Raw genomic sequence first — 14366 nt, 5'->3', positions numbered from 1 at the left:
CAGACAGAGTTGGGACAGTAAGAAAAAAGGGGGGCTGCTTTGTCGGCCTGTAGGAAGGGCCTGCCGGCCAGAAACTCTTGTTGATCTGACCTCATCAAACCCTGTACACTCAAGACACGCTCCATATAAGGCCAGTACAGAATTCATTCCATATGTTGATCTGACCCCCCCATGCCAAAGCGCCAGGGCCGATTTACATTACTGACAGCTCTCTAGGATTTATCTGTTCCATTCTCCTTATATGGCTTTGGTCAGTCTGCCCCATCTTTTACTATATTTTGTTATTTTGGTTAAATCTTTCACTCAGTGACTGCCGGTTAGTGTGACAGTGTGAGCGACACACAAGGCATTATCTATCCCTAAACAACAATGCAAAATGGAGCGATTTACTGTGATAGCTTCCAAAAGCACTGCCAATGAATGATTTAGTTGTTAAATAAATAAATAGTCTAAATTTATATATAATAGTAGATTGGTAATTGGTGGTGAAAAGGGGATTTTCTACAAACCTGGCAGTTCTATAGGGAACAATCACACAAAAGTTCCCGTATGTGCTCTTCTGAAGGTGCGTTCAAAGTCCCGTCTCAACCTGGTAATTATGTCGACTGAGATTATATATTTAAAACAAAATGTGTGGATCAAATTAATATTGGTTTTAATGTTCTAATTTTCTAGGTTTATATATTAGATCTAAATAAGCACTCTAACTGGTCACGAATACGTGGTTGTGGTGGTGATTTAAGGCGAGTTTACGGGTCACTATATCAACGCACCATCACCCGTTATATCTGTACTGCGCATGTGTCGTTCCACATAACGTGAATGGTTGTGACAGTTCTTCTGACTCCGCCTTTCATTTGATTCCTCGTCAAGAAGAAGAAGGAACTACTATCCTGTTGACAGCAGCACTGTTTAATTGCTACCAGTCCCTTGGACTACTTTTCTATTTACATTTAGTTAATTCTTTGATTGATCTCACCACCAGGCATCGCATATTCAGGCTGGTATAGGCAGGAGTTCAAGGTAACGTTTTATAGCTGTATTGTTTTATGATGGGTGATGACTTCAGCAAGTTTTTCTTATTTATATTAAAAATAGTTGTGATTGTCAACTCTTTTCAGGGATGGAACATGGCAGCAACTGAAACACAGTTTATGCTAAGTGTCGGATTAATTGGTAAGCAAAGTTTTATTTCACAAGCTATAGTAGCTACAGCTGTTCCTTTTCTCTTTTTAAAGACTTATTAGTGTTGTTTTCCTGTGAACTTCGTCCCAGGATCATGGACTGCTGCATCACATGATACTGATGGCAGTGTGTGATATAAACTACCCTGTCAGGCTGGGCTCTCTATATTACACTGGACCACTCTTGGTCAATTTAAGTAATAATATCTGCATGCTTAGGAGCCTAGGACTAATATGTAATTGGACAATTCCATTAAATCTAATTTAATTTAATAGGCAACAAGGATATCACTTAAGGATTTGGCCTTTTTTAAGCACTGTCAGCAGTGAGCGGAAAAATCCTGAGGGTTGATTTTTAACTCTGAACGTGGTGTACACATGGTCCATTTGTACACAGTTACAAATGTAACAAACATTAAAACGGAGGATTTTAGGGCGGCTGTGGCTCAGGAGGTAGAGCAGGTTGTCCAATGATCCCTGGGTTGGCGGTTCCAATCCTGGCTTCTCCTGTCTACAAGTGTCCTTGGGCAAGACACTGAACCCTACACTGCCTCCAATGAGTCGGTCGGTGTGAGCTCGCCACCGTCGGTGTGTGAATGTGGGCAGTGAGGACGCTGGCGTCGACTGTTCGCCGCTTCACCTCCCAATGTATGAATGAATGAACCATTGTAAAGTGCTTTGAGCAAAAGTGCTATAAAAATTCATTATTATTATTACTGTATATCACTAAAATAAGTGATATATCAACCATTACCCTTTTGAAGAATGAAATCCTGCTGTTTTTCTTTTAGTAGGTTCGAACCTGTGTACACAAACAATGTCTCGTCTCTCGCCTCCCTCAGAGAAAGACGTGAATGGAGACACCCTGTGGGTGTGGAGCTTTCCCTCCGTCAGTACAGAACTGAGAGAAGTGTTGCTGAGAAAGTGCTGTCTGACGCACGACAGCCGAGGCCTCAACACCTTTGTGTTTGGTCAGTTCTGTCGTACGTGGTTCTACATCTCCACCGTTGAAGTACAGGAGCCCAGTGCCCTGAATAAGGTATAAGTAGTGCCTTTTTAAATGGACACTCCCAATCATTTTATTTAAAATGATCTGAACAGTAATGACTCTGGCATGAGTTGCTATTATAATGTATTTGCATGTCTATGAAGGTTGGGGTAATTGGGTAATGCGGTGATAATAGTAGGAAAAAAAAGCCTTAAATGACTTTTGTTTTTTGTATGTCATTTCATTCTGTAGGTCACGCATTTTTCAATAGTTGTTACAGCAAAAGACTTCAACCCTGAGAAGTATGCTGCGTTCAGTAGAGTACTATGCAGGTACAGTCAGTGTACACATGAAATAATCCAAATAATGTTTCCAACTCTTCACAATTATTACAGTGGGATTCAAATGGCACTTAATATTCATGTTGCTGTGGTTGTTTTGTATGTTTTATTATTATTATTCAGAATGTACAACAAACATGGCAGTCCGGTGAAGATGATGGAAGGTTACATCGCTGTGCTCACCAAAGGCATTTGCCAGAGCGATGAAAATGGCTCATTTCTCATCAAGGATTACGATGTCAGGAAGGCATATTTAGCAGGTTCTGTAAAAGGTAAAAGGTTACTGTCGCTAAGAGGCCCTGAGCCATAGCCTGTCAAACTTAATCTCAGTGCACTTGAATTATGAGTCGACGTTTAGATTGAAACAGACATGTCCTGTGATGAATTACTGTGTGTGTAACATGTTAGGATCATAATCAGTTATTGGCAGTTATCTTTCATGGCCACACCACTGGCAGTTATGTGAGGCCGAAATGGCAAGCAATCCGCATGCCTGGGCCTGAAATACTAGGTTTTCAAGCTAACATGTCATGTCGAAGTTCTCTTTAGCGAGTGACACAGCTGTGAGTGACAGTATAGTATACATTAGGATTTAGCTATGTTTCGCACTAGATGGATAGATGGAAGATACCGGTAGTTACCTTTTATCATTCCGTGGGGGAGTTAAGGCTATGTACAGTTAAGTATATAGAAACATAACGTTTTTGTAACTTTTGAATAAATATTTTCTCAGAAAAATGTGGTCAGGATTAAGAAGGCGTTTTTAGAATCTGCCTCAGTCCTAAGTAATTCAGACCTTCTCACTGTAACATAATTAAAATGAGTAGAAAGATCACAACACTATTCAGATTACATCAGAGATCTAAAGGGGTTATTGCTGTGCATCATTCTCTCTTTCAGACGTTGTGTCCCAATTTGGAATGGAGACCATCATTCTATATACTGCCCTCATGCTGAAGAAAAGGATTGTTGTCCATCACCCCCGTGTTGAAGCACTGCTTGAGTTTACCAGGTGAATATTGAAAGGAGAACGTAAACATCTTGGTTTACAGTTTGATAATCATTAGTAATGCATATTATTCAGCCATGTGACCATAATGCTATTTGATTGGTTATATATCTTACAGACTGACATACTATATACTGAGTTTAAGGTTAGGGTAACAGAGAACGTTCAGAGCACATGATGCTCTGAACAGAACTGCAGCCTCACTCCCAATCTTCCGCCGTAGTCTGAAAACCCACCTGTTCAGACTCCATCATGGCCCGTAGCACTTACCCTATAGCCCCTTAGAAAGAACTTTATGTAGACTAAGGGCCGATTCATACTCCTATTTTAGAGCTGAATAAAAGTCGGTTCGGCTCTGTAGAGCCTACAATGTGACGTCATTTGAGGTTCGGGGGGGGGGGGGGGGGCGGGTACCGTCCTGAAGTCGGCTCTTCGGTGCTACTGAAAATTTCTGACGAGCCGAAATCATTTCGGCACTACAGCGCCGAAACAGCGGTAAAAATAGGAGTATGAATCGGCCCTTAGATAGCATTTGATACAGACTTATAGCATGTGATGTAGACGGCACTAGAATTGCATTGTATGTAGTCGTAGCACTTTATAGTGTATATGTATAGTTTATGTCTAGTTTCATTATATATAGATTCCAATGTTACGTTCTTAGCTTACGCATGTTTCATGAAAACTACTTTTCATGTACAGACAGTATGTGATGTATTGCCATGGTTAATGTAACTCTGGAGCGTCTGCTAAATGCCCGAATTGTAAACATGATGGCTTAACGGCATTTTCCTTTACCAGTGCCATGTGGACAGCTAACTATCCACGGCCGTAATCAGTTTTGCCAATCATGTTCATTGGAATTATTTTGGATTTCCTGCCAGAGTTCTACCAGCTCTGACGTGGCACAGGAAAGACTGGTCAATTCTCCACCCATATGTGCACCTGACCGACATAGAACTGGATGACCTCAAGAAATGTCCAGGTGAGGAAAACTGCTGCTTCACGGACTCAACTTTATGGGTTTTAGTGCTTTCCGATGTGTGCTGTGCTGTCGAAAGAGAAACATATTTTGTGAAGAGGCTCACGCTCACGTTTAGCGATTAGCCAGTATAGCCACCATCTGTATTATTGCCAACCTTACAAATGTGCATTCATGAATCTGTGTCTTCGTTCTCCCTGTAGGATACGTGGCAGGATTTACAGACCCAGAAGTGAGCAACAAATTGGACTTGTTTGACGTGTACGTGAACCTCCCCGACAACGTCATCACAGTATCGCAGAGTGCCAAAGGTGTGATTCATTCATTGCAACATGAATATGTTTTCCAATGATGACTCTTGGAATCAAATCATGGTAAAGCAAGAGAGGGGTTTGTTTTTCACCGAATACCGTTGTGTTTAACAGAGGCCATGGCTATGGGAAAGCTCCACAAAGACATTGGCCAATGTATTGTCCAGTCTGCAGAGGACGCCGACAGAACGGACGGTCAGGTTATCAAGGTGAGGACACACTTTGAATACCAATAATGTTTATCAGTGAGACCTTTAGTATTTTCAATTAAATTCAAACTGTATTCAAGACACTCACAGGGGGGTCCATAGGGCAGAACACATAAAACACAAACTACTAGTAGTAGTAGACGCATAGCAATATGACACTGTCTGAAACCAGGGATGCATCATGTAGAACATGAACCGTGTAATTTATACACTGAATATTCTATTGATTATGAAATGAGTAGTACATATGGACACATTTTGATACATAATAAAATAAATCAGTATACAGTAAATCATTACTTTTTTTTCTCTTAACACTTAAAAAAACCGAACAAAACATGTATTTTATATACATTTTTAGGACCATGAAGTTTTTGTAATTGTGTAACCTTTTTAATTTACTTACTCATTCTGTTCACAGGACATTTCTGTAAAGACAAAAGAGATACTTGCGAACTTGGTTGCGCTGGCGGACGAAGGAGAGAACTCTAAGATCACACTGGAGGGTTTGAAGCAGCGTCACTTCCCCCCCGCGACGGAGAACTTCCTGTTTCATTTGGCGGCGGCTGAGCAGCTTCTAAGAATATGACGTTGACCTACTTTCACATTGCTTTAAAAAAGAAAAGTAATTAAAATGTTTGACATTATTGCTTAACCTCTTAACAATATTTTTTTTTGTTTAAAAAAAAAAATATTATTTACAGCACCTTTCTAATGGAATAAACTAGTCACATTCATCCTTTCTTACGCCGGCTGGCACATAAGGCAGCAACAAAGTTTCTCCACTTGTTTGAGGCAGCGGTGGCCGAACGGTTTGCGGAGCGGTCTTGATATCGTGAAGGTCGCTATAGTTCGTATCCCCGGACCGGCACGTTAAAATTACCACCGCTGAAGTGCCCTTGGACAAGGCATTGAACCCCATACCATGAAATGTTCTATGAGCAGGGCCTGGCTGTAAACAAGTTCTTGAGCTTAGTCCAGTTACCCTGGGTAAACATAGTACCTTTCCTTTCCTTTATCTGTCTTTGGCCATCTTCTCTGTTGTTGCTGGAGCTCCTTCTCTATCATCGTCCTACGCCATGTCATTTTAGGCCTTCCTTTCCTCCTCTTGCCTTCTGGGGTCCAGTGAAAGTCAGTGTAATGTCTTCTGGGGTCCAGTGAAAGTCTGTGTAATGTCTTCTGGGGTCCAGTGAAAGTCCGTGTAATGTCTTCTGGGGTCCAGTGAAAGTCCGTGTAATGTCTTCTGGGGTCCAGTGAAAGTCAGTGTAATGTCTTCTGGGGTCCAGTGAAAGTCAGTGTAATGTCTTCTGGGGTCCAGTGAAAGTCCGTGTAATGTCTTCTGGGGTCCAGTGAAAGTCCGTGTAATGTCTTCTGGGGTCCAGTGAAAGTCAGTGTAATGTCTTCTGGGGTCCAGTGAAAGTCAGTGTAATGCGACTCTTGGGATCGCGTCGATGTCCATTCTGAGGACATGTCCATCAATGTCCATCACATTCATTCAGTCGAGATAAAAATATGAATTTCTGTGCCGGCATACAGTAACGTGACAGCATGTAGCTACCATTGCCAACAAGCGCAAGTGTGATATTAGCATGTTATATTTGAGGTAGGCCTAATTCAACCAGGGTTTTGGAGACTGAGTATAAAAGTGTCAATACAGTGCCTGACAATGCAAAGCTACCTGTGCGGCCACGTGTTGCTCTGGATAGACAGAAGTTACAATTCATATTTTTGTCTTTTGCACCAGTTCCATTCCTCCAGTGAATACAAAAGAATGATTGTGCTTTGATGCCAGCTGAAATTATAAGGATGTATTCTTTACTTATAGTTTGTTTTACAAATTAGTTATGAGATCATTAAAACGAACATAAAACATATGGAAAATAAATATTAATGTTTATTTTTATTAAAAATATTTTAATAAAGTTTAATATACTAACCACAGTTCCAGTCACAACTTTATAATGCAATAGAATAGATAAAGTAATTTGTCATGGGTTTTTTTTTATACCATGCGTTCTCATTGATTGATATTGTGTACATTTCATCCACATTATGCCTGCAATATTTCAGATTGGTCACGTTTTGTAATATAATTGCTAATTTAATAGATCAAAATTAAAGTATTTTTATGAACTGATTAATATCTTTGAATACACAATGTACTCATTAAAGAAATGTGATATCACAAATGTATATTTTTATTTCAAATAAATAATCTACACATTTATTGCAAGGGGGGGGAAAATATATGAAATTCCATGGATTTGATCATAAATTCCATTGCATGCACTAGACATGCAGTAACACAAGAGTTAAGTTAACAAACAATTGCATTAATTATTTTGGTATTATGCAAATTACATTTCAACGAGTATTGCAAGTCTAAGGGCCGATTCATACTCCTATTTTACAGCTGTAATGCCGAAATTATTTCGGCTCGTCAGAAATTTTCAGTAGCACCGAAGAGACGACTTTAGGACGGTACCCGCCCCCCACCGAACCTCAAATGACGTCACATTGTAGGCTCTACAGAGCCTAAAATAGGAGTATGAATCGCACCTAACACCTGGATGTAGGTTTACGCCCAGGGATTTTATAATGCCACTGTAGAGAGCACCGAAGTCTGACGTCACTTTCAGTAGAGGGCGTCAGCCCCCAGGTTCATGTATTTTTTTAGTTGCATTATAATCCCCATAGGCGGATTTTAGATCGCTTCATATAAGAACTATGTTTGAAAAATAAACCGACCACCCCGGCCTTTCTGTCAGGGGGTTGGCTGTGTGTCGTTAATGATGTTCATTAATATTTGATACAGCCAGTTTCTGGAGAAAATGGAATTAATGTGGCCGCAAAAGCCTTGAAACTACATATGAAGGCAATGTCGCTGCTAATATACGTCACGCCCAGCTGTGAACACATTGCGTTCCTGAGATTCCTCGTTGACGTAAGCTCAGCTGGTGGTGACTCAACTCGTACTAACCACGAAACATTAAATATCAATGAAATAAAAATAAACGCCTACCCAGAAATGTAGTCTCTGGGTTATTTGACTCGTTTTTAACGCTTATTTTGTTACTCTTTGGGGATATTTGTACATTTCCACCTTCAGTCGATGCTTCATATCCATATGAGTGAAAAGGCCGGGATGATCGGTTTATTTTTCAAACGCAGTTCTAATATGAAGAGATCTAAAATCGCCCTATGGGGATTATAATGCAAATAAAAAATACATGAACCTGGGGACTGACGCCCTCTACCGACAGTGACGTCAGGACTTCGGTGCTCTATTCCCTGGACAAGCAGACTTGTCTCCTCATAATCCTCTATGATAGAACAGCTGGCCGTCTGCAGCCGCAGCCTGCAGATCCTTCTCCACGTTTTCCTTTTTGATCTGCCAGGTTGGATGAGGTGACGTTGAATTGCAGTCAGATGGAATTAAAGGACAGGACAGAAAATAAACACAAATTCACTTTTAACCCATTCTGAGTGGGATCCCCTGTTGGTGTTTTAAAAGCATTAAAACACCTTGTAGGTCTGCTATTTTTGGAATAAAATCCTGATAATACGGCACAAATCTTTGAATATATATTCTTTCAGATGACTTTTTTTTTTATTTCGACGTCAGGTCTAAATGGGTTAACAAACAGCCTTACCGTTCCCAGCTGTGGGAAGAGGCTGAAGGAGACGGGGATCATCATTCCCAGGATAAGTGCAGTGCTGAAGTGGCGTAGAGGCGTCATTAACATGGGGTTCTTCTGGAACACTCTGGTCCTGTGAGGAGTGGTTGCAACGGACCCGGGTTACTACCGAACTGTACTTCTACCGCTTCCTTCCGTCTACACCAGAGGTGCCAACACTGTTTTGACTTGCGAGCTACTTTCAAAACGACGAGATCTACCCACCAAAAAACAGTATTATCCCATTTCAGATTTTTTCTGTTTTTATGTACCTAGTCTAGTGTGCACTTGAGGAATAGAGGGGCGGAAATGGAACTGGTAGGGTTTAAAAATATATAGCTGTATGCTACTGACATCTGCGCAACACACTTGAAAACAAAGACTTGCATTGTGGGTTTGAGCTGACACGCACTTTTTGATGTCAATCAATCGAGTCAAAAATATTTTTTTATATTTAAATTATATATATGTATTTTATCATGTGTTCTACCTGCACAGCCTTTGTGATCTACTGGTAGATCATGATCTACCTTTTGGGCACCACTCTACACCAAACAGACGACCTATAAGCTCACAGCGTGAGTTCACAAGTCAACACACGTGTTGTGAACTTGTAAAGCAGCTATTTTTGGAGAATGTTCCAGCTTGAATATAGGCATGCTGGGGTTCAAGTGGTTTGCACGATGGTGTTATTCACTTAATTCCGAAGCAGGGTGGATTAATAATAGGACATTTTCAGTTGTCTGCTCTACAATAACATTATTTAATCATACTTAATGATTGAAATCTTCATGTAATTATTAATTAAGCATCACACATAATGTTGTCAACTATGCCTGGGAATAGCAATCTAACATTGTAGTGAATACACCGGTTGGAAACGGGTAGTTACTCACCTTTTTAAGAGGAACAGCAGGAGATTGGGAAGGGCAGCGGTCGTACCCATCAGTGTAGCTCGTGACAACGCAGTGTCCCTTACAGCCTATAAACACAGAAAGGGAAATCAATAAAATGCTGTCATTTATTCATGTAAAAACAATACAAATGGTTGGATCCGTACCTTCTCTCCTGCTGCTTTAGAGACACCAACAGCGTTGCCGTTAGAATCAAACACTTGGACTCCATTCAGTGACTCCTCATTTCTGATAACATACACATTGAAGGCGGCCAGAACAGCTAGGGGGAGACACACTTAGATTATACCTTTGTCAATCAATTATGAGCACTCGGATGCATACACATTGTATAGACTGGGTACATTTAAAAAAAAAAAACTCTTAACTCTGAAGGCAAATTTTAATTATGTTCATTTATGGCATATATGGGTTTTAGGGGTAATGAGGTTTGTATTTGCTATACTGTATGCCCAGCTCAAAAATGGCATACTGCCTCTATATATGCCAGAATTTGGATGGAACTACAGTATACCAGGCATACAAGGTTCATTTGGATGGAACTATACCAGGCATACAAGGTTAATTTTGTCTGCCCTCAAGATGATCAGCTAACGTTTCCTAGAAAGTGCTCCTCCGACTCTAGCCTTTCTAGCCGAGTCACGTTAGCTACTGTACAGTACAGTACCGGCTGTTAGTGTTCCACACTTCTAAGAGTTGGTGCCATGGCTGCAACATATGCTGAAAGCTTTCAGGAAGATCACCCCATGCCGTTTATTATGTATGAAAAGGTGATTCAGCCAATGCTGAATGCTGCAGCCGAAGGTGATTTGCATGGAATTGATCCAGTCACACAACAGCGAAACTGTAGGAAACGTATATCTGCCGTAACACTGATGATGACTGGGAATAAGTTAATGTGTGCACTGCACATCCACCTGTATACAATATGACAGACAGAAAGATTAGACAGCACATTATGAAAAAAGCTATTTAATAAAGCCAACCACTTTTGCTCTTTTTTATCAAATTTAGTTTTTTTCTGGTAATGTATAGATGTGTGTCTACTTTCTACACTACCTGCCCCAACACCCCTAAAACCCATAAATTAACACGGATTTGCCTTCAGCACTTTAAATAAGCACATGTTCTTAAATTCGGGCCAAGTTTAGTAATATTTCACTTACCAGAGAGGGGGATTGGCAATATTGACCTAAGGAAAGTATGGAAGGGTGAGCTGATAATTCCAAGTCGACTAATGACTATTTGAGGGATTGCCTGAAACACAAGGCATGGTGATGTGATGTTTGGTTAGAATTATACGTTTTATACCTTTCAACCGCTCTCAGTGGACTATTTAAGTGTATAGTGTATATTATTTATAGGAAAAATATGAAGCGATAAAATAAACATTGTATAGCACACAATATTCACTACAGTTATACACACCCCAGCACATGTTGCATATGTAACTGATCCAACAACCAATAGAAGCTGCTTAAAAGACGTCTCCATTCCCTGGTGATGTGATGTCGACACGAAGGAGAAACATTAATAAAACAAAACTGCAAAAAATATATATACACTGGTTGAAAGTGAGAAATTGATAATACCTTCTCTGCAGAGGAATTTCTGTTTGCATAGTTGAATCCAGCACTGTAACTGTGAAGCAAAAACTGCAAGACACATTTCTCCTTTATATAGAGTATAAAAGTATATACAGTATATATATATATATATATATATATACACCGGTACATATATACACACACCATGTATTTTGTTAGTTATTTGCTGTGACAGGTTTTAGTATAAGCCACTACATCGAAACAATATATAGTGCCTTTAACCAAGGCACTTTACATTCATTACATTCACCCATTCACACCGATGGTGGAGGAAACCATGCAAAGCACCACCAACCTAACCTGACTCTACCGGCCCCATACAGCCGCGTATCGCTCCGGCCAGAATTCGACCGGAGTACATCGTCTCTGTCTGAGAGATTCCAGACTCACCCAGCTGGCAGAATGCAAATGTTGTCCAGCAGGGGGAGTGGTTCTACCAGGCTACCACCAACCAGCATATCAGGAGCAATTAGGCGTTCAGTGTCTTGCTCAAGGACAGTTCGACACCAACTCTGGGGGAGCCCACAGGGTTCGAACTGGCGCCCTTGCGGTTACCATCAGGCCACTCTACCCCTGATCCACCGCCGCCCGCTAATGCCGGGCCACTCACACACTTGCCCCTGCCTCGTTCCTTTCGGTTCGGCACGCCGACCCACCCCCCGAACGCCCTGGGCCACGGCCCGAAACAGGGTGCTGCTCGCCCCTTTTTCTCCCTTATACTGGTTTCTTTACTTGTACTGTAACATATAATACTGCCTGCATTTGCCTATTTGCATTATTGTATTTACTGTAGCTGGGCAGCATTTCCTTTTCGGGTTTATGATCCGTTCGGGAGTAGATGAAATCGCTACGTCATGTTGTAGTCATTGTTTTGTAGTCATCAGGATGATATCGCTACGTCATGTTGTAGTCATTGTTTTGTAGTCATCAGGATGATATCGCTACGTCATGTTGTAGTCATTGTTTTGTAGTCATCAGGCAGGAACCATCAATCTGGAACGTCCTTTTCCCTCTCTCAATAAAAGCTGCAGGCTACGAGAGCTTTTATTGTCATTCTTCCGGTTTGAGGGAAAGGAAGTTTCTGATGATGGTTCCTGTTGACTACAAAACAATGACTGACACTAGACCGGTTCACGCGGCAATTTTGTAACACAGACCAGGCTTTCCTCCGAGGTGGAAAGCCTGGTGAATTTTTTAGAAACATAATTCAAGACCTACCTGCCAAAACAATGCTGGATTGACTCCTCTATATGGAAGAAGGCTTGCAACAACCTGAAAAAACAAACAGAAAAGGTCAAAACAAAAAGAAACACAGACTTTTCATTAACACATCAAATGCAAAATATATTTTCTTTAATACAGTAACACTTACCAAAGGGGCTGATATTGGTAATAAAGCTAGAAGAAAGAAGAATACACAGTAAAAAAGGCATATTATCAGCTGCTGTCATTCAACCACACGGTACTATAGCGTGAAATACAATAATACTCGTCACAAAAGGTGCAAAATATGCACAGCGCCAACATTGCTCTGCATATTGCATATAACATAAAAACAAAACCAACTGTACCCGGAGGACGGAACCCTATAGGGAGCACAGCACCAGAATCAGCATGTACAGAGGACTGTGAAGAGGAGAATAATAAGAGACAACGTTTTATATAGTTTAACCCACTCTGTACGGGAACCCCTTTTGGTGTTCTAAGCATTAACTTATGCTTTAGCTATTGAAAAATAGCAGATCTACAAGCTCATAGTGCCGCGCTACGAGCTCGTAGGTCTGCTATTTTTGAAGAATCGTGAAAATGTGGCGAAAATCTTTGAATATATATATTCTTTTGGAGCGAACGATTTGAACTCAAATATTAGCTTCTGGGGGGGTCCCTGGAACAACATACCACAGACGAAAAACAGTCTAAGTCCAAATTTCATTCTGACCCCTCCACGAAAAGGCCTCGTTGTCCTGAACCCTTATCTATCATTTATACATTATGGATCAATAGTGTGGACTTAGACTGTTTTTCGTCTGTGGCATTCATTATCTTCAGATGGGGTTCTGCAGCCTTGACATGAAAAAGGTTGAGCACCACTGACAACATTCAGAAAACTGAGAACTTCAGTCCTCAGCCTCAGGTCGAAATGGGTTAAATGACATTGGAATTCTAAAATGAATCTAAAGTTTTGATGATGTCTTCATGCGGGTAGATTTGCTGTAATAACTGTTTTATTTTTTTATTCTAGTGTTACTTACCATAGAAAGAGCCCATGCATCTTTATCCTGGAAGAGACATAGAAACACACTGGTTTTATGCATCAGGAGGACAGACATCAAAGAAAAACAACTATAAGCTGGTAGGCTACTGTATAGAGACTATATTTCTATCATTATTTAATAGGCCTACCCTTTCTTTTTGTATTTCTCCACTTATGAAGACAGCACGTGCATTCTGTATTTCAGCCTGAAGAGAACAATCATAATTTGATAGGTTTTTAATTCATAATACATTGCTGTTGTTATTTATCATTAATACTATACTGCATGCATGGAGTGGATGCTACTCACATCCGAGGAGAACAAACAACTAGGATCCAGAATACTAAGACAGATTCGTAGTCGACTGAAGAATGACTGCAATGAAAAGAACATTCATTTAAGTGTGATATCCTCATTCCTTAACCATAATCAATGGGATGGCATGATACTGATGAACTTGATGAATTGAAAATGGTGGGCCCTCTTGTAAACAAGTGTAATGCTTTATGGTGTCGTCCACTCACAGTTAACAGTTTTTTGTATTGAGTTGTACTTGAAATGTACTGTAATTCTGCAAACTGTTAATAAATCAATCAATAAAGAAAACTAAACATAAACAATGATGCGCAGCAACGTTACCTTTCCTTCATTTTTCCAGTGCAATAAATTAGGATCCATTCGTCTGTTCTGTTATAGACTATGAACTATGGCAAAAAAAAAGGGGCAAGATAATATTAAATGAGCAGTTATTGATCATGCATTCATTGCATTGATTCGAGCCTTCGAGGTCATATTATTCTATTCTTCCACTTCCGCACTGAGAATCTCACACATGGCCATTGTGGGCGTGTTTTCCAGCTTGTGCCGTAGTGGTTCTAAAAGCTGCGCA

General features: G+C 40.4%; 2 protein-coding genes across 3 annotated transcripts; one reads left to right on the top strand and one right to left on the bottom strand.

The window, feature by feature from the left end:
• Positions 1-885: 885 nt before the first annotated feature.
• dennd10 (DENN domain containing 10) lies at positions 886-6295 on the top strand. Of its 2 annotated transcripts, none has more exons than XM_080782004.1 (10): positions 886-1023; positions 1122-1176; positions 2027-2223; positions 2425-2504; positions 2637-2785; positions 3414-3525; positions 4407-4507; positions 4708-4815; positions 4930-5024; positions 5446-6295. In XM_080782004.1, the coding sequence occupies exons 2-10, from the start codon at positions 1131-1133 to the stop codon at positions 5611-5613; spliced, it is 1056 nt and encodes a 351-aa protein (XP_080638130.1). In that variant the 5' UTR covers positions 886-1023; positions 1122-1130; the 3' UTR covers positions 5614-6295. The 2 variants fall into 2 exon arrangements, with proteins under 2 accessions (XP_080638130.1, XP_080638129.1); XM_080782003.1 differs by having other exon boundaries at positions 1976-2223.
• sfxn4 (sideroflexin 4) lies at positions 6290-14295 on the bottom strand. The gene is made up of 14 exons (XM_080782007.1): positions 14117-14295; positions 13787-13852; positions 13626-13682; positions 13475-13501; positions 12794-12848; positions 12595-12620; positions 12441-12494; positions 11208-11270; positions 11044-11112; positions 10782-10872; positions 9762-9877; positions 9598-9683; positions 8678-8795; positions 6290-8415 (listed from the first exon to the last, which is right to left on the bottom strand). Exons 1-14 carry the CDS (start codon positions 14153-14155, stop codon positions 8338-8340), a joined length of 945 nt encoding a protein of 314 aa, XP_080638133.1. The 5' UTR covers positions 14156-14295; the 3' UTR covers positions 6290-8337.
• Positions 14296-14366: the final 71 nt, after the last annotated feature.

This window comes from Protomyctophum bolini, assembly GCF_963924005.1.
Source record: "Protomyctophum bolini genome assembly, chromosome: 14".
NCBI lineage: Eukaryota > Metazoa > Chordata > Actinopteri > Myctophiformes > Myctophidae > Protomyctophum > Protomyctophum bolini.
The sequence above is the reverse complement of the archived record's forward strand: the minus strand, read 5'-3'. Positions and strand labels throughout refer to the sequence as shown.

Bases quoted from the DNA above. Each gene is read 5' to 3' on its own strand.
- dennd10 (XM_080782003.1), top strand. From the start codon at position 1,131: ATGGCAGCAACTGAAACACAGTTTATGCTAAGTGTCGGATTAATTG. The intron at 2,224-2,424 runs GTATAAGTAGTG...TTCATTCTGTAG, and splicing joins AGCCCAGTGCCCTGAATAAG to GTCACGCATTTTTCAATAGT. The intron at 4,508-4,707 runs GTGAGGAAAACT...TTCTCCCTGTAG, and splicing joins TGACCTCAAGAAATGTCCAG to GATACGTGGCAGGATTTACA.
- sfxn4 (XM_080782007.1), bottom strand. From the start codon at position 14,155: ATGGATCCTAATTTATTGCACTGGAAAAATGAAGGAAAG. The intron at 12,849-13,474 runs GTAAGTAACACT...TCCTCTTCACAG, and splicing joins ATGCATGGGCTCTTTCTATG to TCCTCTGTACATGCTGATTC. The intron at 8,796-9,597 runs GTGAGTAACTAC...CACTCCTCACAG, and splicing joins CTGCTGTTCCTCTTAAAAAG to GACCAGAGTGTTCCAGAAGA.